Genomic DNA, 24,955 nt, shown 5'->3' with positions numbered 1-24,955 from the left:
CGGGAGACACTGAGAGCCAAATCAAGATCTGAATTTTGGGTCATGCTCAAATTGGTCATTCCGACTACAGAGCCGGATCATCAGGTCTGCGATATATCAACCACCTTTAAACATAGGTCACCACAATTCCGGGAAATGGAATGGAATACAGCTTTCACATCCTTAGCAAACAAACTTCAAAGGAAAACCAAACAGGTCTATAAATCAATCCAATTATATTCCCTAAACGACTTAATTATGCATTTTTCAATTTTCTGTGGAAAATGTAAGGGCAGAAAAAAAAACTGGTATTTCAGATTCCAATTGGACAGTAACTTGAACTGAAAATAAATCTTATTGAAAGTATAGTGAGCTACCCAGAAAACAGAACTCTCCAATCCAAAATATGCGCTGTGAGGTTTATAGATGATGTAGCGAATTTTTTTCCTGCCACTTAACAAATGTTAACAGGCTTAACATCGTTAGGCCCAAAGCTTGCAGCACACGAGGGGCACTTCGGATGTCCGGTCCTTAGCACTTTCTGAACACAAGGATTGCATACTAGATGGCAACATTTTGTGATGGCAACCTGAACAAGGTTTAGTCGTTTAAAACCATTAATCAGGAGCAAACACGAGTAATGTCTCAAGAACAATCAAGGAAATATGTAGAACAAATATGAGCACAGCAACGAAGTATATATAGTAACGCGGCATGTCCACTCAACGTTTTACCATGGTCCACTGAGGCAGTGACCACAGTGAATATTGATTTTTGATAAGATATAATATTAATTAAGTGAACACCAAGGGTGTGACAACCATGTACAAAAGATATCATAGAAGAAGCGCCCACATATAAGAAGACACGATGGGGTCATGGGGGTGACGACCATAGACAAAACTACATCCTATCAGCGACGCCCATATAAAAAATGAGAGGGGGGAAATTTCGCTCTCAAACTATCATGCATAATCTTATCTAACAAAAAATAAAAAAGTCAAGTTTCGATTAGGATGGAGTATATGGCTCCAAGACCACAGTGAATATTGATGGCCCTATGCAATAGAGCCATAGTAAAATAAAGATCCACAAATCAAGAACATGATGATGAAGTAATGAGTAATGACATTGAAATCCAGAAAAACACATCTTGTTATTTTTGAAACAAACTTTACAAAACGTAGTTTGCGAAATTCACTCTTGACATAATGCAACGACATTAAGTTCCGGAAAATAAATGTATATCTGAAAATCACTCCATAAAACAAAGGGAAAACAACTTAAATCAATATGTTTTTGTTTAAGAGCTTTGCAAAACAAGTTATGCAAAAAAACCCCGACAAAAAAGAGCGCTCTAAGCAAAACACCATGATAAGCTTTCTCAGATTGATCTCTCGTCAACTCCAACAGTTTATTTTCCCAGAGAGCAATTATCACATAAAGTTCCCACGAAACTCAGGCCAAAATCTCCACTACACGAACAATGACACGTAGCCAGTCCATACTGTACCATCAAGCATTAGAATTAAAGTATTTACCTCTTTTGGTCTGTCAAGGCAAACACCACACTTGAGTTTATCCTTGTATTCTTGAAGCTCGAGATGAGGTTTTCCCACAACTGAACATTGTTTCTGCGCTCTGAGACGATGGTCTTTTCTTTTGACGGCTTCCAATTCCTCTTCTAGTCTTCGTTTCTCAAACCTGGAAAAGACAGATTAGTAGCCAGTTTTTTTTAACTTCGATCATGACAGTTAAATACATTTTTCGGGAAGTTCTCTATTATAATTTTAGGACAGTATCAGGAAATGAAGATTAATATGGGAGAGTACCTTTCTCTCTCTAGTTCTATCCTCCTCCTAGAGAGGTCCAACCGACTATTATTGACCTTTAGTTGCAGTTCATCTAATGTTTCTCTACCCTTTTGAGAGGACTTCCTTGCTTCAAACATCCTCCCCTGGATATTCTCCAAAGCTATCGTATTTTTGCATCTGTCTTCTGAAAGTCTGTGGATCTGGCCAGCACATTTTTTGACCTGTGCAAGATGGCAATCATGTTTCACTCCTTAAAACAAAAGAAAATGTGAAATGATCCTCACATAAAATCTAAAGCCTACCTGATCATCGATTTGCATTGCTTTCACCTCAAGCGCGTCCTTACAGACATTTGCCTGTTGGATCTTCTTCTGCAGAACTTGTTTCTCCATCATTAGTGAATCATGTGTTTGTTTATCCCCTAGACATTCCAACACGAGCTGAAATACAGACAGCAATCCAAAAAATATTGTTGAATAGAAATGGGTATAGATAAACACAGAAATTACCACAAATTTGAACTATTAATGTCACATTCAGAGAATCACAATCCTATAGAATGAACAGCAAGCAGCTCAGAGAACTAAGGCACAGTCATTTCAAATCATATTCAGGTAAGAGGGAAAAGCGAAGAGAGCGCTGCATAAGAAACATAAATCTGTTCCGTAAACTAAGCAGCTGGCAGCAATATCATATCAAACTGTCAACACAGATGAAAATTACAGCTATTGTAACATCTATTACATTACTAACAAGTAACAACATTATCCTCAATGCCTCTCAAAGGCTCTGGACTATCATTGGATAAGAGGGTTGGATGTATGCAGTCACAGAATCAGGTTCACATTTTCCTTTTAGGATATCTCACAATAAGTTTCACACTTCACTTATTCCTTACCAAGTAACTTTGAGCACAAATTTGTCCTGATGAAAACATGATATTTGCCCATTTGCATACACGTCATGTGCAGTTTTAAAAAGCGCGCAGAGGTGCCTTAAGCCCAGGCTCACTGACGCTCTATGATGCCTCACTGCGCCTCGTAATTAAGGTGCACCTAGTGATTGGCTACCTACCTAATGACCCCTAGAGGCTAAAAGTTTATCACACTCAAATCGTGATATGAGGACTGGTAATTGATCAAATGGTTCTTTGATTTGCACCATCTTCCCTCACAAGGAACATTGTAACTGGGTAGAGATAAAACAGTGTTAATCACATGACCATGAAGAATGTACAGAACATAGAAGACAGCACTCATGACTCACCTAACTAACAATAAGCTTCTACAGTTTTACCTCAATGAAACACCTGCGTCTAAAGGAAAGATGTTCAAGAGCTTAAAGCTGTACTAGCTCCACAAGGCAAAAAACAGCATTACCTTAATTACAACACATACATCTGACCTACCTTAGACGCTACAACTCAAAAAGCCTAATGGATTATGGTGTTTCATAGTTGTCATAAGAAACATAGTATGTCCAACTATCTAGTGATTTGCTATTTGAATACTGGACACACACCAAGGCCTTTTAAGTGTACTTGAGAGATTTCAGATTAAGTATCATCATTACAAGTATGGAATGCGCTTTAAAGATAACATCCCTACAGGCTTAAGCAGTGACAAAACAAAGTGGGGAGACGATGACATATATCTAACCTTTCAAGAAAAAAAAAAGGCATCATATGTCAGGGCTTCAAACATGGATACTGTACAAATAGAAAGAATCTTAGGATAGATGCAGAGAGAACCTTATTATCATAATCATCACTCTCAGTAATTTGCTTCATTAATTGCTTGTTTTGATTTTGCAGGTCCTTGTAAGCTTCTCCAACAGCCTGAAAAGGCATGAAAGAGAAAAGATAAATAATTTTAACAAAAATTAGTGTCGAGAACACAGTAAACTAGATCTAAAATTCAACCTCAATCTCAGATAAGTAGGCCTCATTTTCGTCATGCTTAGATTTCAAATCATTAGATAGCTTTGACTTATTCCTGAAATACAAATTCAAATCAGCAATCTAATATTTTTTATTTCAAACCAGTAATCTTATAACTTACCCTCAACTAGGTATATAGCGAAAGAAAGGTTAAGCTGCATAAGCCATATGATGCGTTATCATAAAATGAAAAAGGAAAACATTCAACAGCGCAATAAAGCAACACAAAACAGAATAAATTTACACCACGTTAGGACGAAAAAAGAGATGATTCTCTCCTTCAACTCAAAGCTTAAGAGCAAGGATTAATCATTTATTTCATTAGGAAAATACTCAAAACTCACTACCATTACAAAAGGCCCAACCATGATGTTAAATCTCGGTTTGAAACTTGATCATAGAAAAGGTCGCCGCGCCCAATCTCGGTCGTTTCACGATAAATGCAGGAGATGCCACCTTCAAATGTGGTAGTGGCAACCCTGATAAATCAGTTAGGGATTTGGCGTCGCGGCTTAAAGCCATGTGCCCAACTAGACCTTTAAAGTTCAAGGTTAGCACGTAAGATAAGAGCGACAATCACACAGCCACCAGACCAAACGTGAAGTCAGGGTTGTCCTCTCAGAGCCCGTTCATTGAATATAGAGTCAGGAGGAATAAAGTTTACTTCAGGCAGAGCCATAGGCATATTCAATTTTCATGGGAGCCAAATACCTCCTATCCTATGCAATATGATACAATAAAGCAAAATGGCTCAATAAAGTATACGCAGTACTCCCTCCGTTTCATTTTATGTCGTTTTGGAAAAGATCAAAATTTTCTTTTTATTTGTCGTTTTACCGTTTTTCATGTATTACAGTTGTCTGCATTTCGTAAAACAACAATTATTAGGGGAAAAAAGATGTTTTTAGGTATTTGATTGGTGTAAAAAGTTATTACAATTACCAAGGGTCATTCATTTCACCTACTTATTAGTAGAGCTTTTTACAAAAAATTCTTAGTTGTGGAATCTCCAAAAACGACAAGTAAAAAATAACTAAGGGAGTATTTATATTGTGAAGCAGAACAATAATAGCCACCATTTTTTATGTGACTCAGATTGTTGAGGCAATTAAAGTTGCAACTTTTATGATGGTTCCTTTGTGTTTTCAATGCAGGAAAAAGCTGGTTACATCCCTTGTCCCGCCATATTCAAGGGCTTATGCTCTAAGGCACAAGGATAATGTTGTCTGAGGGATTGTTAACTCCTATTAAGGCCCCATTCCCCAGAACAAAGGCAAACAAAATGGAGGGCCGTATTAGTTTGGGAGTTTTTCAATTTAAAAGATACTAGTGTCCTTAGTTTGTGAAGGCACAAGGCGCACTGAGGCAATGGGGCGTAGGCGCGCGCCTTATTGACACAAGGCGCATTGATTATAAAACGAACATTTATATTTTAGAATATTTTTTTTGTGCAACAACAATCCCTTTCTTGTTTTTAAGGAGGGCTAACATGAATTTATAAGTGGAAATTAAGCATAATGGGGGAAGAGAAGGGTAGAATAAAATATTAAGAATATTTAGGATTTGACAGGAATGTGCCTCGAGTGTGCCTCACTAGTCATGCCTCGTGCGCCTTTATCCCATGTGCCTCAGAGACCTTGAGGCGACTTTGCTGGTGCCTTAGTGCGCCTCAAACACGATTACTTAAACTAAGCTAATGTATTCTTCTTTCGGCCAACAGCTAGAGTAAGTTTCTTATGCCCTAGTTCTCCCTCTTTTTTCTTCAATTAACCATTCTGCGGTTCAAGTTCTGTAGAAGGGATTCAGTCACTCAGACATGCCTGCTTATTGAGTACACACATCTGACCTGCAGTTGCTGGTGTTAAAGGTAAGGGAAAAAACTATAGTTGCATGACACCAAGCACAAGGTATATACAACAGTTTAGGGAGTAAACAGGAAGCTGACTGTTTTCTCCTAACCACACAGAAAAACTTCACGATTTGCAAATGCCACAACACAGCATTTCGTTCAAAGGCTTCAAACAATAAATGAGAGGATCATAAGATGCTGCATTAAACACAGGAAAGATGTATCAGAAAAATAATTACATGAAAAAAAACAAACCTTTTGAAAGATTCACATTTTTCTATCAAGTCTAAAATTTGAACTTCTGTAGCAGCTAAGCGTTGCTGAGATACTGCCTCTGCTTCGACAGCAGTCCTAACACGTGATTCCATATTGTGTTCGTCAAGGGATGACTCTAGGCTATGCACATGAGCCCATGCCTTCAATTCCTTATCCCTTGCCTCTAAACAATTGCTGAAATAAATAAATATGCATTATTCAAGAAGTCTATTAGCATGCATACATACAACTGGTACAAGAAGCAATCAAAACCCATGGTAAGAATACGCATGTAATACTATTTCATACAATGTCATGCAAAAAGAAATACATAGTTTATGAACTTGTTGCCAATAGACTTCAGCCCCAATTGGCTCGGACTTACCCCAAGACTAAAATATCGATACAAAGTGTCGCAACATTCATGGATAGATGTGACATATGATATTTGAAGTAATTTTGACCTTGTAAAATCCGATGATTTAACAAGTCAAAAACAAAAATTTGGCATCATATAGGACGGTTAGCAACTAGTTCTCTTCTGAATGAAAAGCTGAAGGCTGAACCCTCTTTGTTCAGCAGAAATATCAGGGCACGAAAAAAGGATTGATTCTATTAGCTAAACAAACGAACTGCCTCCTTGAAAACCCCCCTTCTGGAAAATTAACACACAAGTTAGGATAGTTGACAAAGGGCTATCACTATATTCTCCCACCTACATATTACACACAAGGCGAAGCTTCTATCTTTAAATTGACTCATTAATTGAGATGTACCTCATGCAGCTACTACAAGAAAAGACCGAGTACACGTTTGACCTTTATTGACAAGACCCTTGAAGCCAATCTATTGTCAGGGAAACAATGATCAAAATTAGATTACATCACAGCATCAATGCTTGAATCATGCACTTGGTATCTAAAGTTATATGGGATGACAGAAACTAGTCAACACTAGCGAAAGAAGTTGAACTCAATCCTCCACCACATGGACCCCACAAAAGGAAGTTAGAAGACCAAATAGCAGATTTTGTTAAAAGGGAACAAAAATGAGAGGCCACTTCATATTCAGTAAATATAAAGGCTTGAAGAATCAGTTAACAAGAAAAATGAAATATGCAAGACATTGACAAGCAAAATATCAATGTAAAACCAGCAATAGGCATGGCTACTAAGAATATTCGCCTTTAAATTCTCCAACCTTGGCAAAATAGATTCACGTCTATACATCTCCACAGATTGCTTTAAATCCATATCACACTTTTTCAAATACTCAACCTGCAAGATTTTGTCAAGATTTTATCTTAGTTCTTGATTTGTGAACTACAGCATTTTTATTAGGCAGAACAGGAAACCAACATCAGATAGGAGAGTATATGTGCAGAGAAACTAGTCCTTGTTTGGATAAGAAATGAGAAGGGAAAAGAAAGGGAACGAGAATGGAAAATGGTGTTTTCCTTCCAAATCTTTCCAAAGCCGGAAGCATATAATTATGTTTGTAGAAGGGCAAATGGATTGCTTCATATCCGTCTAGCCCAAATATAGCATGAACTACGACTACTATAACAATATATCTGTAACAAGCACACGCCCCTATAAAGAGAGATTTTACATATGGTGGTGAGAGGAAAACTGAGAGTACTAATCAGAGGAACCTCTATATTCCACGCAACATCATCCCACATGGAACAATTATAGATCACCTCTTATGATTTATTTGATTTTGATTCTCTGAGTTGGTTCTTTTGGAGATTGCTTGTCTGGACACTAAACAGGCTGATGGTCCCATTTTAATCAAGCACTTTCCAATAAAACTCAGTAAGCACATCTGAGATGTAACACGCATTTAAATAAAAAATAGCAAAAGAGATTTGAAAACTGAAGGGAAAAAAAAAAAAAAGAAAACTTCAAGCATCATACCACAGCCTGCAGCCTTTGTATTTCAGAATCTTGATGAGTAGATGTACTAGATAGTGTCACCAACTCTTTTGCCTGAAAGACAAGATAGCACATGAGCAAAACGAAATACACACATAACTAGATAAACTCTGAGCTGTATATTAACCTTTCTGACAAGAACATTGGAGATGATCTGCCGTTCAGCAGACAATGAATGAACATCTGAGGCTGTGTCCTTGTACTTTTGTAGCTTCCTTTGCATAGAACTCATGTCTTCCGGGAAAGAAGTAGCCAATAATCTAAAGTTTGAAATAATTTCTTTTCTTCCTGAAACAAAAAAAAAAAAAAAAAAAAAAAAAAAAAAAAAACTAATGCAGCATCAAATGCAATTTCCACAAGTATGAGGGAAAACTGCCTATACTATAACATCCCAATAAAAATTAAATACACTAACCTGGCTCTGCAGATGTTTTTTCCCGCATAACCTCTATTTTTTTCAATTGATCTTTTTGCCTCTCTAAGTTCCCCTCAAGCTCATCTATGCTGGAACCAGCAGCGGTCAAAATTCTACAATAACTCTCACCCACATCATTCCTAAGTATTGTGTCTCTTTCCTTCCACAAAACCTTATCTTTCTCCACCTGGGTAAATTGGTACAAATGTGCTCATCATAAACATCCCATGAATAAAAAAACGTAATTGCTAAATCCTGCACGCCGTTTTACTTAATCCTACACATTTTACCTTCTTTTTCCATCACTACCCTTCACAAAAAAAGTACGGGGAGTAAAAAAAGTTTTCTTTCTCTCTTCTCTCTCCCCTCTCCCCTCTCAACACCTACACAATTTGTAATGGTTTGACAATTATAAACCGTAATTCGCATATATCACAATTAATTTCTTCGTTTTAATAACAAATTTATTAATACACATTTTTTAATCGATTGAATGAGTTTTTTATTTTTAAAAAGGAGTTTTTTCAAACAATTAGGGTTTGGATGGGTTGTTGAAGAGGGCGGTTGTGAGTGGTTGCGAATTAGTCGGTGGTAGGGTGGTCGAAGTACTGTCCGAGGGAGAGCGGTGGTGGGTGGCAGACGATTGAGGCGGTGGTTGTATGGCAGTTGTGGTTTTAAGAAGGCGGCAGCCAACAGTTTTGAGAAGGGCGTCAGTTGTGGCAGGCGAAGGGAAGGGACGGTTGCATTAAGAGGAGCGAGGAAGGAGGAAGGGTGGTCGGCGCTGGCCATTGGGGAGGGTGGTCGCCGCCGGGGTGGCAAGTGAGGAATTACTCGTAGCCCGTAGGTTTCTGTTTTGGAATTTTTGTTAATTTTTTTTTTTTTTGGTGAGAAATGGGAGGGGTAAAGTCGGAAAAAGATGAAAAAAGTGTGTAGGATATAGTATTTTGTGTGTTGGATTTAGCATGTCCGCAAAAAAATTCCCAAAAAAATTGCATTGACCAGTTTCAACCTGAAGTTTTTCATACAAGGACTGATAATGGATGGCATCTGTTTTAGATTTTTCAAGTTCTTCTTTCACCATCTTAAGAGCTTCACCAGAAGATATAGACTTCACATCTTTCAAAGTGCCCTGTAATTAAGCAAGCTATAGAAAATTAATCATTATATTGATTGGGGATTCACTATCCCCCAAGGGGAGGGGTATAAGCATCAAGCATAGCTCCATATTTCTGTTAGGTTTCTCAAAGCCCCTTACCTGTAAAACAGAGAGCTTTTTCAGAATTTCTACTCGTTCCTCATGGACGCGCTTAAGTTCTTGTAGCCGTAAAGAGGAGAGAGCCTGCAAAATATGCCTGCAAATTTAACTATTCAGCTTGATCTTTATCAGAAAACACAAAACAACCAGTTGCTTACACTTAATTCCTTCAAACGTGATTCCATCTCTTTCAAATCCTTATGTTTGTCTGTTGATCCCTCATCACCAGAAACCTTACTTCCCATACTCAACACAAGGAAAATGCTCCCTTAGTCGCACCTTTGCCACTTTCAAAACTGACAGTTGTTGGTTACAATCTTTGAACTCACGTATGGTATATCCAAGATCGTCTACACACAAAAATATGGACAAATATCACCAAACCTGCAACAAAGCACATACTTGATGGGCAGTAAATCCTAGCTTTCCTTACAAAGTTGCCGCAGTCAATTTGAAGAGAAAAGCTGGAACAGCACTAAACCACAAGGAAAGAATCATGAAAATTCTACTTCAGTGAATTTCAGTTGAGGTTTCACTATCTTCCTATATTCTTCTCTTCCACTTAATAGAGTAGAATTAGTGCTCTTGCAAGTATATATATATATTGCTGGTACAGAAAACAAGAATCTTAATTTCCATTAGTACCCAATATAATCACATCTATGCCCACAAAATAGAAACCCCTACAAATAATTTTCTCACATTTCCATCATTCTGAGGTTATCATTGTGTCATTTCCAGTGTTAAAAGACATCAATAAACTTCGACTGTAGCTTGCCGCTGAACAAGGTGGCCAATAAGTCATGAGGGGCGTCAGCCGGCAGAGTACCTCAATGACCAAATACACCATGCTGGCCATGGATTCAACTTATGTGAGGCAATTTAAACTTAGTACAAGATTCCAGAGTTCAAACCGTCAATATACGTCTCCTAATAGTATTCAGAAACTAAACCACTCATAGTCACATAGTCACATGAATTTAACACTTCAGGTTCAACAATCGACAAAGTACACGGGGAGTTAGTAAAGCTTCCATTAGATACTAGCACTTTAGTATTATAAGTTTTACTCTCCGGTCACATCAGCATTGTTTGACGGCATGAATTGATCATGTGCATTTTTGCACAGATTAATGCCAACTCAAAAATATCAATAGGCTCAACAAAAACTGATTAAAGATTATTGGATCACTCAAGATAACAAACCCTTGCCATTGTTATTTACCGAATGATCAAACTTTTTGACACTCCTGACCAGATCTTTGATGTGGGCATATCGAGCTTCCAAGTCATGAACATGCTAGATGTATATATAAAAAAATAATGGGATGAAACAGAGAAAAAAAAAATTGAAATCGTTAATGCTTCTACATTGTAACAAAAATAAATAAATGAAACCACAAGTATGCTCTAAAACATATAAATAAAATGTCAATAAAAAAAAAGTCTAATCAAACCTTTTAACAAGATTCACTAGCTTTGGTCAGGAATCTGTCATATGCTGCTTCTTTTTCCTTAGAGACAACTTATTTTCCAGGGCAGATTCCAATTTCTGGCTTCTAGCTTCTGAGATAAGCTTCTGTTTTTGAAACTGCAGTACGGCCGGGTCAACCTGCAGCATGGAAAGCAGATTAATCAGCATACTTGCCTTAATATTTATCCAAGTATAAGAAATGAGATCAATTGATGTGTCATGAAGACAACGTTGCTCATTTAACAAAGCTTTATATCTCAGTCTGACGAAGGGAAGAAATACACCAAAACCAAAGATTCATAGCCATTTCTCCCTTGAAAAATAAAACGAATAAATAATTATATATGTCCACTAACATGCATCAGGGAAAAATGTGTGTATTGCTTATCCGAGACCCAAAATCAAAATACTTTTATATCCAAGTAGAAAGGATAATGAAAAAAGCAGAGATAAATTTTATTTAAGAATAAATAAATAAAAGTAGTTGATGGGAGCTATGAGTTGCAGTCTGAACTTAAGAGTTCATGGGAATTTAACTCAGGCCAAAGAACAAACTGTTTTGATAACAGGATTTTATAAAGCGCCATTCATCCACAGCAAAAATTCAGTTGTTGCACAACACAGATTCATATTTAGAACGAGAAAATAATCAACACAGATTCATATTCAGAAAGAGAAAATTCACTTGTTGCACAACACAGATTCATATTCAGAGTCTGAACTTAAGAGTTCATGTGGCTTAAGGGACTAGCAGTGTGGCAGAGGCATGCACTTTCTATCATTGAGTGGAGAAATCAAGAAACAAAGATAACAACGCAAGATATCTTTAAAAAAACATAATGCTGATCATGGTTGACCAAATCTAATGGCTGATCTTTCCCAACCAACCAATTTGTTCTAAAGCTACCCTAATAGCTAAATTTGAACTTTATGGAAACAAATCCCAAAGATGGCCTGAGTTGGGATTACAGAAAAGTTAAGTTTGTATTTCTGGAAGAATAGACCAACTGAAAAACTGATCTATCGAGCTAGGAAGGAAAGTAGAGAACAAAGTTAATGAGCATTATGATTTTATGGCTATCTTCTGGGTTCTTTGATTGAAGAAGATCTCTCCCACTGGAACAGGCCAACAGGGTCATCTATAGACCTCTTTATGTGCTAAGTAGCAACACTTTCAGGGAATCCACATAACCCCAGTTACAAAAAAGATGACATATTGACATCTTGTTTTGGCCGTACATCAAATTCAACCATCAGGAAGAAGCATTATGAGAAAAAGAATAGTCAAAACGAATTCCGGCAAACGGTCACCTACTTCAAACAAGGAAAACAGGGAAAACAGCATAACATCTGGTAGATGGTCCAATTTATACAAATAAGAAATAAACAACCACCAATTAAAACATCATAGTTAGGTTTCAAAACATTGCAGTCACAATAGGCCCTGAGAAAACCATAATTTTGGGGACCAAACCAGATGTTAAAGAAGGGACAAAATTACAAACCAACACATACTCCGGATCCTGCCACAAATGGCGCAAAAAATCAATACCAAGAAACACGAATTATAAGATCTAGGAGAGATATCAAGGAAGAGAATATTATTAATTTCCCCTTTGATCTAACCGGACACGGAGTACGAAGTAATCAATAAGCCGCAAAATGAAACCAAAGTAAATCCTAATCATGACGAAAAAAGGTTAACGACGCAATCTGAGAAGCATAAAAACTTGTCTCTGATTACGTACGCGTCACCCCCTTGGCATCTTTTAATCTACACACTATTAAATATCAAAGTAAAAACCATGAGAAGCATTAAAAAAAAGATCTGCAATACAACAACAACAACATCAGAACCTTAATCCCAAAATGATTTGGGGTCGGCTTTCTAAACAGAAATTATCTCATGTGTTTTAACACCAGTCTGACTCTGAAAATCACTCATAAACACCACCGATCTCAGGTATGACAGGCCTAACAATGGAAGAGACAATAAAAAACTTACAGAAACCATAAACAATGCACGTAAAATAAAAGTAAGTCAAGAATGAAGATAAAATCATCCCGTGTGCAGAAGATTAGGTTTTATGCCTATGCTTACGGGTCAAATTGTGACAATAAAGTTGCTATAGTCTATAGTAATTCACTCCTATATCAAGCCAACAGCTTTACTACATGGTAGGTGGTCAGGTTGTGATACAACTACATTGCCATAATCCAAAATGATTTGGGTCGGATAACATAAATCATCGTTTGAAACATTTGAGGTCACGGAAGAAATATAAAAAAAAAAAAACATGATAAATAGTCTATATAAACAAAGTCCAAAAAAGTGAAGGACTTCTTTTTTTAAGAGGTTACAAAAATCAATTTAATAGTCATAATTAAAAAAATGATAAATAAATGAAATATGACGTCTATAGAAAAAATAAATCAACTCGAAAAAAAAATTGTTCAAATATTGAGAATGACAATAGAAGATTAAAGTGAAATATTTGGAAAGTTCAACTCCGTGCGTGGATGATTTCCGTTCGTTCTTGTCGACTCATAAGTACTCGATGAGTTCTGGTTGTTGCTCTGCTCTCAAGGATGTCAAGATCCCGCCTGTCCAAAGGCTTGTATCACAATACTGCTCCGGCGCTTCAGCTCCAAGTTCTTAAGTATCGATTTAATATTTTAATGTAGTTTATTTATTTAAATTAGCAGTTTATATGATAGGATAGATTTGAATAATCGCCTAGTGCATGGTGATATTAGGAAACGTTACTAGTCATATTTTTGTTAAATCTCTAATTATATCTAATTTATCTATGATGAATAATAAAGGGTGTTTTATCCCAAATTTTCTTATCGATCCCTATGAAAGGAACCATCGAAATTTCGAGCATATTCATAACGGATTCAGCAAAATCAACACTACCACCAATCCAACACCGAGTCGGTGAGTACATAAACTAGAGAATAACAATCACTATCACAACAGCACAACAAAAAATCTATACTTTCCCGTTTAAATAAACACAATAACACCAAAGTAAAAGCAGTCAGTAAAGCAAAGATTTCACCTTTTTGTCTTCAGAAAAAAGACAGGAATGCTGCATTTTCGGCTTTTCGCCATAGCAATAACTGCTGTAGACGATTTAGAGCTCAATTGTTGCTGCTTTCGATCCGCCTCCCCCGTGCTCGCCATTCATAAACCCTGACACCTTATTAAACAAATACGTCACATTAAAGAATACCTAAAATTGTCAGAGGTTCTCAAATCATCGCACAAAAACGATACTCCGTCCATTCCATTTGATTCGATACGTTGATTAAAATACACCTCACATATATATTACATAAACGTATAAAATCAAAGGGAATGGAGGGAGTAACAAATATGAAGAATTGCTACACATAAACCCTAATTTGGACCCCTATTACGCATAAAATGTGAAACCCTAATTTCAGACAGGATGAATTGAAAGGGGTGAAGTGTAATTCAGTATAATTTCGGTTTGAATTATGATTCTGTAGTGGTGAATAATTATTATCAGTGATTAAGAATGATAACTCTAAATTTCCCCAATTTCTGGTGTTGACAGTGAGATTAAAGATTAAAGATTAAAGAATGGGAGTGATTTTGGTGAAGAACAATGAGCAGAATATTTGCCTGTTGTACTGCACCTGATTCCAATGGTTGTCCAGTACCCGATACGACGCCCAAACTATCTAGAAATTTAGTGGTTGCTGCCGGTATTGACCCGATCAATTATAACTCAACATGAATGTTTATTGTTGCACCGTTTATTTTCTCTAAATAATTTTATACAATAAATCTGAATTGACCTGAATCCGAATCGATCCAACCCGATTCAAATTCTATTAAACCCGAAAATGATTGGAGCCAGGACCCAGCCCGACAGGTAAGCCCGTTTGCCAAGTCCATGTGTATTGTCAGAGGGAGAGCTTTATCGTCCTAATGGTCTTACTACTCTACTCGAATCTGGACAAAAAGCGAATGCTAAAAAACCTTAATTCAATGAAGAGAAATTCTCTAGTCAACCACGTATATCAGGTTATCGTATGCCTTGTCTAATGAGAATGTTACATTTTCTAACAACTGTAGCAAAATCTTAAGGGGCCAGGTGTTTTGTTCAAAAGGTTAGAATAAAATAAGATATCATGAGGCTATTGATGGGGGATGCTTGGTTACAATTTAGATCAGAACTTGAAACATATTATTTTTTTTTTATTGGGTAAGAAAACATATTAATTTGTTTGGTTCACTCTAAAGTTGTATGGATGATAATGAAGTTTGGAACTTTATGGGGTATTGGATTCCTATGGGTTAAGTTCGAGTTAGAATTCACCAAGTTTCTTCCAATATAACATTATAACTCAACACTAAGGGGTCGTTTGGTTGCATATAGGAATTTGTATTGCCTAGGAAATCATAAAACACGTGAATTTGGAATTCATGTGAATTGCAAAAAAATGTTTGGGGGTTGCCATGAAGGAAGTGCAATTCATCTAGGCATTCTAACTTACCTAGGGGGGCCTAGGTAAGCAACTTCCTCTATTGTGGGGGAATTGGAATTCATGGGTTGGGGTAACCAAACAACATATCCATTTTACAATTCACATGAACTTAAGTTCCTACATTCTTTAGTGGGTAACCAAACAACCCCTAAAACACTGGAAATCTAGAATAGAGCAAATCCATTTCATTCATTTCCAATTCGCCCAACCAAACACCCACTAGAATAAAAGTTAAGGCTTCCCATTAGTTGGGGTAAACGATAATCTTATACACTTGATGTACCTTATAATTTTTCTTAAATGATCATGAAATAATGACCCATTAATGAATAACATGAAGTGTAGGCTTTGTTTAATCACGATTTACAAATTCGAAAATATAAGATCATCTTACATTATTTGATTAGTTATACAGTATAATAATCTTATAAAATAATTACTGTAAAATTCCAAGGTACATATATAATAATTGCCGTAAGATTAACGTACATTTAACCTCCATGAACTTACAAGACTACCGTCTACAACTCTATAAAAATACACGTCTCTACCAGCAATATGGCTACTGTAAATTTGAAGTGTTATAGGAAATTGAGTCTCCGTATTAGTTGGCTTGCAGAAACCCATCTTAAAAGCAATTGTATCCGTCTTAAACTCAAGTCCTATTCTATATTTCTATGGTTATCAAGTGTATTTTTGTTGATGTATTATATTAATCTTGCATAATCGTCATCATTAACATTAACTTTCTTTATCAAAATTAATCTTAGCTGTATATAATAATATTACCATAACGGTATAACCAATCATCAACGAAAACAGATACAAAATTTATCCTTAGTGAAAAAACAAAACCATGCATTAGTATACGTTAATCAAGCATCCAAGTTTATCTAATCTTCTATAAAAAAAATTGATGAACAGAAGACTATTAGAACACCAACTCTTATGATTAACTTAAAACTTGATCTCAAACTCTCCCTTCCGATTACTATATAAACCCCTCTAACCCCTTCATTCATGTACTCATCCCAAACCCTCTGCAATCAATTCCGATTCACAAACCTCAAAAATCCCTCAAAACACGAAAACAATGAAGACCATGATGGTAGTCCTGGCTATTCTAGCCCTATCATGTGTTGCTTTTGCACAACAACAAGTAGATGCACAAACACAAAACGATTTATATGATCAACAACAATGGTTCTTCCGACACCACCCTTATTTCATTCCACACCCTTATTTTCATCATCCTCATTTCCCGTCTCTACCACCAACGTCCGCTCCTCAAGTTCCAGCCCACGGTAACTTGAGTCCGTGCGTGGATGATTTCCGTACGTTCTTGTCGAGTCACAAGTACTCGATGAGTTCTGGTTGTTGCTCTGCTCTTAAGGACGTCAAGATCCCACCTATTCAAAGGCTTGTCTCACAATACTGCTCTGGCGCTTCTGCTCCGAGTTCTTAAGCATCGAATTAATTAAGTTTATAATCTAAATTAGCAATTTATATTATAGGATACTATACTTGAATAAATCACCAAGTATGCATGGTGATATTAGGAAAAGTTATATTATTCTAGGCTTCATAGTTGCTTATTAAGTATTCTTGTCATAATTATTACTGCGTATTAGACTTTAATTAGTCATGTTATTGTTAAATCTCTAATTATCTATGATGATTAATAAAGGGTGTTTAACCCCAAATTTTCTTTTAAGGAACCATTGAAATTTCGGCGTAACTAGCATATTCATAACGAATTCGGCAAAATCAAGTAATCAACACTACCACCAATCCAACAATAACACAAAGTAAAACCAGTCACTAAATCAAAGAATTCACCTTTTTGTCTTCAGAAAGAAGACAGCAATGCTGCATTTTCGCCATAGCAATAACTTCTGTATACGATTTAGAGCTCAATTGTTGCTGCTTTCGATCCGCCTCCCTGTGCTCGCCATTCATAAACCCTAACTTCTGTAGACGATACTCCGTCAATTCCATTTGTTTCGATACGTTTGATTAAATATAATCCATAAACGTATAGAATCAAAGGGAATGGAAGGAGTAACAAATATAAACCCTAATTTCAGACAGGATGAATTGAAAGGGATGAAGTGTAATTTAGGTTTGAATTATTATCAGTGATTAAGAATGATAACTCTAAATTTCCCCAATTTCTGGTGTTGACAGTGAGATTAAAGATTTATAAGATTAAAGAATGGAATGATTTTGGTGAAGAACAATGAGAACAATGAGAACTAACCTGAAATTTAGTAGTTGCCCGAATTGACTCGATTAATACGACCCAATATGAATGTTTATTGTTGTACATAGTCCATTTTCTTTAAATTGACTCAACCCAACTCCAATTCTATTAAACCCCAAAATGATACCGACCGACCCGACAGGTAGACCTGTTTGCCAAGTTTATGGGTATTGTCAAAGTGAGAGTTTTATCGTCCTACTGGTTTTTCTACTCTACTCGAATCTGGACGAAATTGAATGATATTCACTAAAAAACCTTAATTCAAGGAAGAGAAATCCTCTAGTCAACCACATATATTAGGTTATCGTACGCCTTATCTAATGAGAATGTTAAAATTGACCACATTTTCTATAAACACTTATAGCAGAATCTTAAGGGGTGTTTAGTTTAAAAGGTTTGAATGAAAAGATATCATGAGACAATGGATTAGAACACGAAACATATTAATTTTGATTGGTTCACTCTATAATTCTATGAATGATAATGAATTTGAAACTTCAAGGGGTATTAGATTCCTATGGGTTAAGGTTTAGTTACAATTGACCAAGTTTATAACTTCATTTCAATATAACTCAATCAAACACTAGAAATTTAGAATAGATTTCATTCATTTTCGAAAAACTCTCTAAAATTTTAAAAAGAGAGAATACTCTATAAAGCAAAAAAAAAAAAAAAAAAAAAATACCAAAAATAAGAAATGGTTTTAAAGGCTTTCTAATCTCTTTCAAGTCCTTTTGTTTAATCACCTTTTCTTATAGTCAACTTCTTCCCTTTTTAAGAAAATGGTAGATTTTTAGTCTCTTATTAAGTCTCATAGAAATGACATTATATTTAATAATGTTAATTTAAGTATCAGCAAACTTATTACTTTATGTAATAATAGCACTAAGACCTGGAATGTGACTAGATTTAAGGATCTCAACAATCCCGAGATAGAAGAGTCAGCTAGAAACAACTCTAGTAAGAAAAAAATTTTGTGGGAAAAACCTAGAAACGGTTTCCTAAAGCTAAATTTTGACGGATCAAGAATAGAAGGCAATAAAGCTTCTTTAGGATATTCTATAAGAGATCACAATGGTAAAGTCGTTTTGTTGGGAGCAAAAAAGTGCGGATCCAATAGTATCCTTGTTGCGGAAGCTCTCGCTTTAAAAAAAGGTATTTTAGCAGCTAATTACATACTTAGGAATCTCAAAGTTAATTGTGGAGGGTGATAATTTATGTGTTATTAACTCAATTCGAGAAACTTGGCAAATTCCTTGGGAAATTTCTAGTATTATTAAGGAAGTGAAATTAGACCTTCATTTTTTCGATGAAGTGATAATTAAACTTTGCTTTCGTGAAGCCAACAAGGTTGCTGACTTCATGGCTACTATTGGACATTCATGTCCAAATCTTTCGAGGTGGTTTGATAGCCGGTGGCTTCAACTTACCTCATTCATTCGAAAGGATGAGATAGGTTGGTCCCCTACCCTAGAGGATCAACCTAATTTCCTTACCTAATTTAAAAAAAAAGTCTCATATTGGAAAAAAATTCAGCATTTATCTTTGATTTTCTCCTTCTTTCAGATTTGACTTTAATTTGTTCTCCATTTTAGCCTAGAAGAGCATTTTTTAGTCTTCCATCTTAGTTAGAGAAGGTTTAAATCAAGGATTTAACATCAATTTTCTAAGAGAAACTTCATAAATTGACCAATTTATTATTGATTTCTCTAAATTAACTATCTATGTTTATCATGAACTAGTTGTTGCTCCGCGCCCTACCGGGCGCGGTGCCCCAATTCGGTAAATCGTTTATATTACCGCATTAGTGGATATCGTAGGGAAAATTGTTTTTTGTGATCGATACTTATGTAGTGCTTCTTACGATGATTCGCATAATCTAAAAATAATTCTAACTTATATATTTTTCGGAACATCAAATATCATCTGAAACATTTCCTAACTTATAAGTACGCACATGATTTACTGTGTAATTTTTTCACTTAGAACTCGTAATTTGGGGCGATGATAAACATTTGGCTGTATTGTAAAGGTTTTGCACTTTGGCCTATTTACTCGGAATGTATATTTAAGTCGTAAGTGCTTTAAGTATCAATCGTAGACCATGGACCTCTTTTCCCTTTTTCCTCCCCGCATATTTAGGCAACATCGGGGCTATTCTAGATGGGTTAAGCTATATGTTTTTGGCCCTAATTGAAGATTACTGTGCTACTTGAAGATTTGGTTTTCATTTTTGGTCGGAAATGGTCATTATAACCTTGTGAAAATACTTGAAACGTTACAAGATCCCTCACAATCCTAAGAAAACATTGACAATGCAGTCCTGAAGACTTGTTTTGATACAAAACTTCGAATTGGGAATGAGAGGGATATCTTTAAAACTCTTTCGTAGAAGTTGTTCGCTATTTTAGCTTCAATGTATTATAGCCGAAAACATTGAAAAAGCGAGTATTCCAGAAACCTAAGTTCATAGTAAAACAAAGAGAGGCTGTTTGGAAAATTAAAGGTATGTCATACAAAGGTTGTGTATATTCTCAAAAACACATAAAGCATCCTTCTTATCTAAATGTTCTGGAAAATAAACTTTATTCAGGATGCAAATTCCATCAAGATCGATACAAGATTTAACAAGAAGAACATTTAAGGGGAAAAATGTCTTGACACAGTTTAAACAGGTAGGCCAGTAGTATTATGCTTGCATCACGAACACGGTTCCATAGTAGGTGAACCTGCAGCAAAAAACAATGTAAGTTTAAAGCTCAAAAGAAAGCCAATGATAATATGTAACTGCTCTTATTAGATACCCTATGAGAATCATTTATGTTCTTCCTTGATTCCCTTAACTTACTGCCCAATTATTAATTTTGGTCGCAAAACTTGACACCCACAACAGGTATTACTGAAGGGACATTCAAGACCATGTGATGTCCGTAATTAACTTTCCCAGTCACTATCCTGCAACTTGAAAGTGAAGACTAATGCAAATTCCAGAACTCAGCCAACCTATTTGATGCATATATGATTTCAGTTCAATATCACTAATTCTTGGGACAGCAAGGAGACCAGAATCAAATAAATATATGTATTTAACTAATGATGATAAGCATCAAATGGGAGAAAATTATCACTACACATTAGTCGAATGGTACTTGGTAACTTGGATAGCAAATTGGATATGCTTTATATGAGAACATTATTGCCATACATAACATTCCAGTTGCACACAATCAAAAGTAAATCTAAATGAAAAAATGGTACATAAATATGAGGCAGAGAGAAAAGGAACATTGGTCATCTTCCATAAGATGATTCAATGACAAGTTGAGGTGCTCTAGTCGAATCAATTGATTACAACTTCTTGGTATTTCTCCAGTAAAAGAGTTATTGTTCAGCAAAGGCATGAATAAACCTCGAGGAAAATTGGTTAGCTCCGAGTCCAACTATTTCCTCCTCAAGTCCAGTACTTTAAACCCACTTAAGCTACCTAGAGCGCCAGTAACTCCGAAATCTTGTTGTTTGACAGTATAAGGGTATTGAGTGTGTATTTTGCCAATTGAATCTGGAAATGGCCCTTTCAACTGATTATTTGACAAGCTTAGAATCAAAAGCTCCGACAGGGACGCAAACAAACTCAGCACTTCGTCTATACTAATCTAACATCAAACTTCTAGCAACAAGACGATTTCAATCAGCTAATGTAAGGAACACAAAAATAGCTCAGTCAAATTGTCATTCTTACCACTACAACTTCTTCCAACATATTTAATCACCTATATATTATTTCATCTATAGTAATTTTAATAACAAACTCCTAGCAAATAGACGATTTCAATCTGCTAATGTAACCATAAGAAAAATAGATTCAAATTCGTCATACCTCGGCCTCAGTAGCAATCTCACCGCGAACAGCATATTCACATTTCAACACCTAGAGATAAAATCATATCTAAAGTAAAAAAACTTGTCCGCTATATATAACAGCTGAATTTCATCGCAGCAAAAGCATCTAAAATTCTCATATTTTTAGTTGCAAACTAAATACAAGCACACACCAAGCTAATTTCCAAACCATCAAATGTCCAACATCAAACCAATACAACACCCTAGTCCATAAAAGGTCCACAACAAATATTCCCGCCTTTTCACTCAAACGTATTTTAACGGAAGTTCTCAAATAATTGAGACTGAATCTAAAAAAAAATCACAAAACTATATACAAACCCTGCCAGCTAAAAACCTACAACATTGCTCGGAGAGTTGGAGTTTAAAGTCCAATGTTTAAGGCAGATGCTCCAAAAACTTTGACTGCCTAATTCTGATACGGCAAAAATCAAATCACGCTATCCTATAATAAAACCTTATCCAAGAGAGTTGTTAATAAATCAATTCATTTAATAACATAAGAGATTAACAACATATTAAGTTGCAAAAGACTGGTTCAATGACCAATGATAATTAGGAGTACTTAAAGCTGCAGCAATGACAGCCCCAAAAAAACCAATTAAAATTAACAACATCCAGCATAACAGTACAAAAAATAATACGCAAGTTAATCATCACCCAGCAACTTAATTACGAGTACTTAAAGTTGCAGCAGTGAACTATCTCCACGACCCAATGACGAGAGCCACTTCAAAAATATCAGTCGTTTGTGACATCAATGGCTCCCCAAATGACGAAAACAACTTTAATCAACACCCATATATGAGATGTTGGTGATGCATACAAAGCGTCACAATGGAGGTAACATTGATTAGCTGATTACTAATTCACGACCTATCGCTACCACCCAAAGCAACAATGCCAAATCACGTAACTCCGTTGATAGATACTCAAACATAACACCATAGAAACACCCCGACCCCAAATCCTACAACCAACATCGTGCTAAAAAACTCAGTGCTGCACATTCCACACTCTACTTCAGTACTTTACAACTCTCTGGAACCGTAACATCGTAATCATTCTGTAATCATTTTGATAAAGTACAACAATAAACATGGGAGTCGGGGATAATGGAGGTCGAAGAAATATTTTTTACCATGTAACAACATGAAAGCAGGTTCGCAGTCTAAGATTCCCTATTTCTTTTTCGATTTAATATTACGAAACAACATTAAATTGTTATCCTAATTGCTACTGCTTCTAGCATAGCATTTTACCATCATCCAACAATAAGAAACAACACATGGGTAACACGTCGTGCATCCAACCCCTAACCTCCCAATCGGCCACTAAACGTAAGAAGCATTTCCAGATAATTGGCAAAAATTGCCAAGTAGCATCCCACAATTTGATGCCAAAACATAATAAAACAATAAATTCAAAAGGGGTTAATGTTGCTTAAGACCGTCTTAAGCTTACAATACAGTCATTTAAGCTAGCATTCAATGTACCACATCACATAAAAAGAAGCCTTGTTAAGCTTAAGACGGTCTGTACTAATATTTTATACGGTGACACCAAAACTAAACCAACAAAGATACACACTTCAGTTTAATTACCTCCTCAATGTTCCTTTTGGTGAGGCTGGCCATTTGAGAACCACCTATTAATCACCTATTTAACCTGATAAATCCAACCTTTTCCTTGTCGCCGTCTCGAATAGCCACCCATTTGAATAGCTCCCCTAAAACTAAACAACAATGTAAATAGATTAAATTAATAAAACATGATATAAAAAGCCAAAAGAAGGATAAAGTGCTAAATATGAATCGAACTGAATAAACAGTACAAAAAAAATCGGGAAACTCACCCCCGAATAATCATCCGGAAATAGAGAGAGAAGGATAAAGTAGAAGAGAATCAACCATATGAGTCTCGAAGATGGCCTCGTCAGACTGAAAATAAACCTATGTAAAAGGGGAAAATTGGAGTTAGGATCAAAAACATAAAATTCAACAGGGTATACGGAAAATAAACCTGCCGGCAGTTAAATAAATAAATTCGAAATAACAGCGTAAAAGGGAAAAGTTGAAGTTAGAAAAACCTTGAAATTTAACAGGGTACAAAGTAATAACTAACAGAGTAAAAGGGAAAAGTTGAAGTTAGGAAAAACCTCAAAATCAGTACCAACGGAAAAAAAACACAACAAAAAATTTGGCAACAGCTTGCGAGTTCACTAACCTTTTACGAGCACTTTGAGGAATTCAAGCCTCAGAAGCATTTCCACGACTCCATCCTGAGGATCGGAACTAACAAGGCCTGCACTTAAATGACAACAAAACGAACAATAATTAGGGTAAACGGACCATCAGTACACTCGTTAGCTCGATCAATACCATCATAACAAACCAGAAAATACCTGTAGTAAAATGCGACGACACGATTCTATAATTGACAGGGCTCTATTCCAGAGGTGGCAGCAAGCGATATCAAGCCACAATCAACAACATAGTCCCAACAACAAGCGGAATAACACCTGTAACAACAGACCAAGAAGACTTCTAAATCAACAACGAAAGAAAAAAATGAAGCAATTCCAGCCTCGGGAGCATTTCCACGGATCCATTCGACGGACTAACAAACCTTAAATGTAAAGGATAACATAATAATAAATAATAATGAGGGTAAACAGCAACGGAAATACATACTCCACTAAACAATCGAGCAAGCTAAACAAATGGGTAAAAAATCTAGAACAAACAATAAAATACCTGTAGTAAAATGCGGCGACACAACTCGAAAATTGACAGGGCACTATCCCAGAAGTGGCAGCAAGCGATATCAAGCCACAGTAAACAACATAGTCCAACAACAAGCATAATAACACCTGCAACAACAGACCAGGGACACTACTAAATCAACAACGAAAGAAGAAAATGAAGCAAATCAATAGCCAGGAATCGAATGGAGTACAATAAAAATCGAATGTACTCCGAAACTACTTTAACTTTACAAATGTACAACAAAGGAGAAAAATGGGAAAAAAAAAAAAAAAAAAAAAAAAAAAAAAAAAAAACTCACCATTAGGCGCTTGAGCTTGTGCTTCCTCTTCTCAAGCTCAGCTGGTGGGTTGATCTGGGTTAGCAAAATGGTCTTTAAGTGCAGAATCAAACATGTTTCTAGAGAAGTAAAAGTTTCTGACGAATGGCATCGACTCTTTTCATTGTTTGGAAACAAAAGTACAACATACCGCATATTTGGCATTGTTTAGGTAAGATAAAATGTACTGAACAATGCAATCTGGCAATGACTCCATTCACTCTTGAGGAATTATATGAAACAATTAATTACGATCCAAAACTATAA

General features: G+C 36.0%; 1 protein-coding gene and 1 long non-coding RNA gene across 5 annotated transcripts; both read right to left on the bottom strand.

The window, feature by feature from the left end:
- Nucleotides 1-175: 175 nt before the first annotated feature.
- LOC141605223 (E3 ubiquitin-protein ligase BRE1-like 1) lies at nucleotides 176-17,618 on the bottom strand. Of its 4 annotated transcripts, none has more exons than XM_074423913.1 (16): nucleotides 17,281-17,618; nucleotides 10,901-11,055; nucleotides 9,602-9,793; nucleotides 9,444-9,527; nucleotides 9,198-9,317; nucleotides 8,189-8,375; nucleotides 7,901-8,061; nucleotides 7,756-7,827; nucleotides 7,037-7,113; nucleotides 5,837-6,031; nucleotides 3,715-3,787; nucleotides 3,544-3,630; nucleotides 2,096-2,233; nucleotides 1,812-2,014; nucleotides 1,521-1,683; nucleotides 176-568 (listed from the first exon to the last, which is right to left on the bottom strand). In XM_074423913.1, exons 3-16 carry the CDS (start codon nucleotides 9,686-9,688, stop codon nucleotides 434-436), a joined length of 1,782 nt encoding a protein of 593 aa, XP_074280014.1. In that variant the 5' UTR covers nucleotides 9,689-9,793; nucleotides 10,901-11,055; nucleotides 17,281-17,618; the 3' UTR covers nucleotides 176-433. The 4 variants fall into 4 exon arrangements, with proteins under 4 accessions (XP_074280014.1, XP_074280013.1, XP_074280015.1 ...); XM_074423912.1 differs by lacking the exon at nucleotides 17,281-17,618 and adding an exon at nucleotides 13,983-14,554; XM_074423914.1 differs by lacking the exon at nucleotides 17,281-17,618 and adding an exon at nucleotides 12,803-13,230 and having other exon boundaries at nucleotides 10,901-12,745.
- Nucleotides 17,619-20,140: 2,522 nt separating this feature from the next.
- On the bottom strand, nucleotides 20,141-24,469 carry LOC141607614 (uncharacterized). Its single transcript, XR_012526934.1, has 7 exons — nucleotides 24,361-24,469; nucleotides 24,009-24,125; nucleotides 23,831-23,908; nucleotides 23,460-23,556; nucleotides 23,209-23,339; nucleotides 21,582-21,632; nucleotides 20,141-20,433 (listed from the first exon to the last, which is right to left on the bottom strand). It is a non-coding gene; the product is annotated as an uncharacterized LOC141607614 (long non-coding RNA).
- Between the last annotated feature and the right edge of the window lie 486 nt (nucleotides 24,470-24,955).

Source organism: Silene latifolia, chromosome 10 (assembly GCF_048544455.1).
Source record: "Silene latifolia isolate original U9 population chromosome 10, ASM4854445v1, whole genome shotgun sequence".
NCBI lineage: Eukaryota > Viridiplantae > Streptophyta > Magnoliopsida > Caryophyllales > Caryophyllaceae > Silene > Silene latifolia.
Note: the sequence above shows the minus strand (reverse complement) of the source record. Positions and strands in the feature narration are given on the sequence as shown.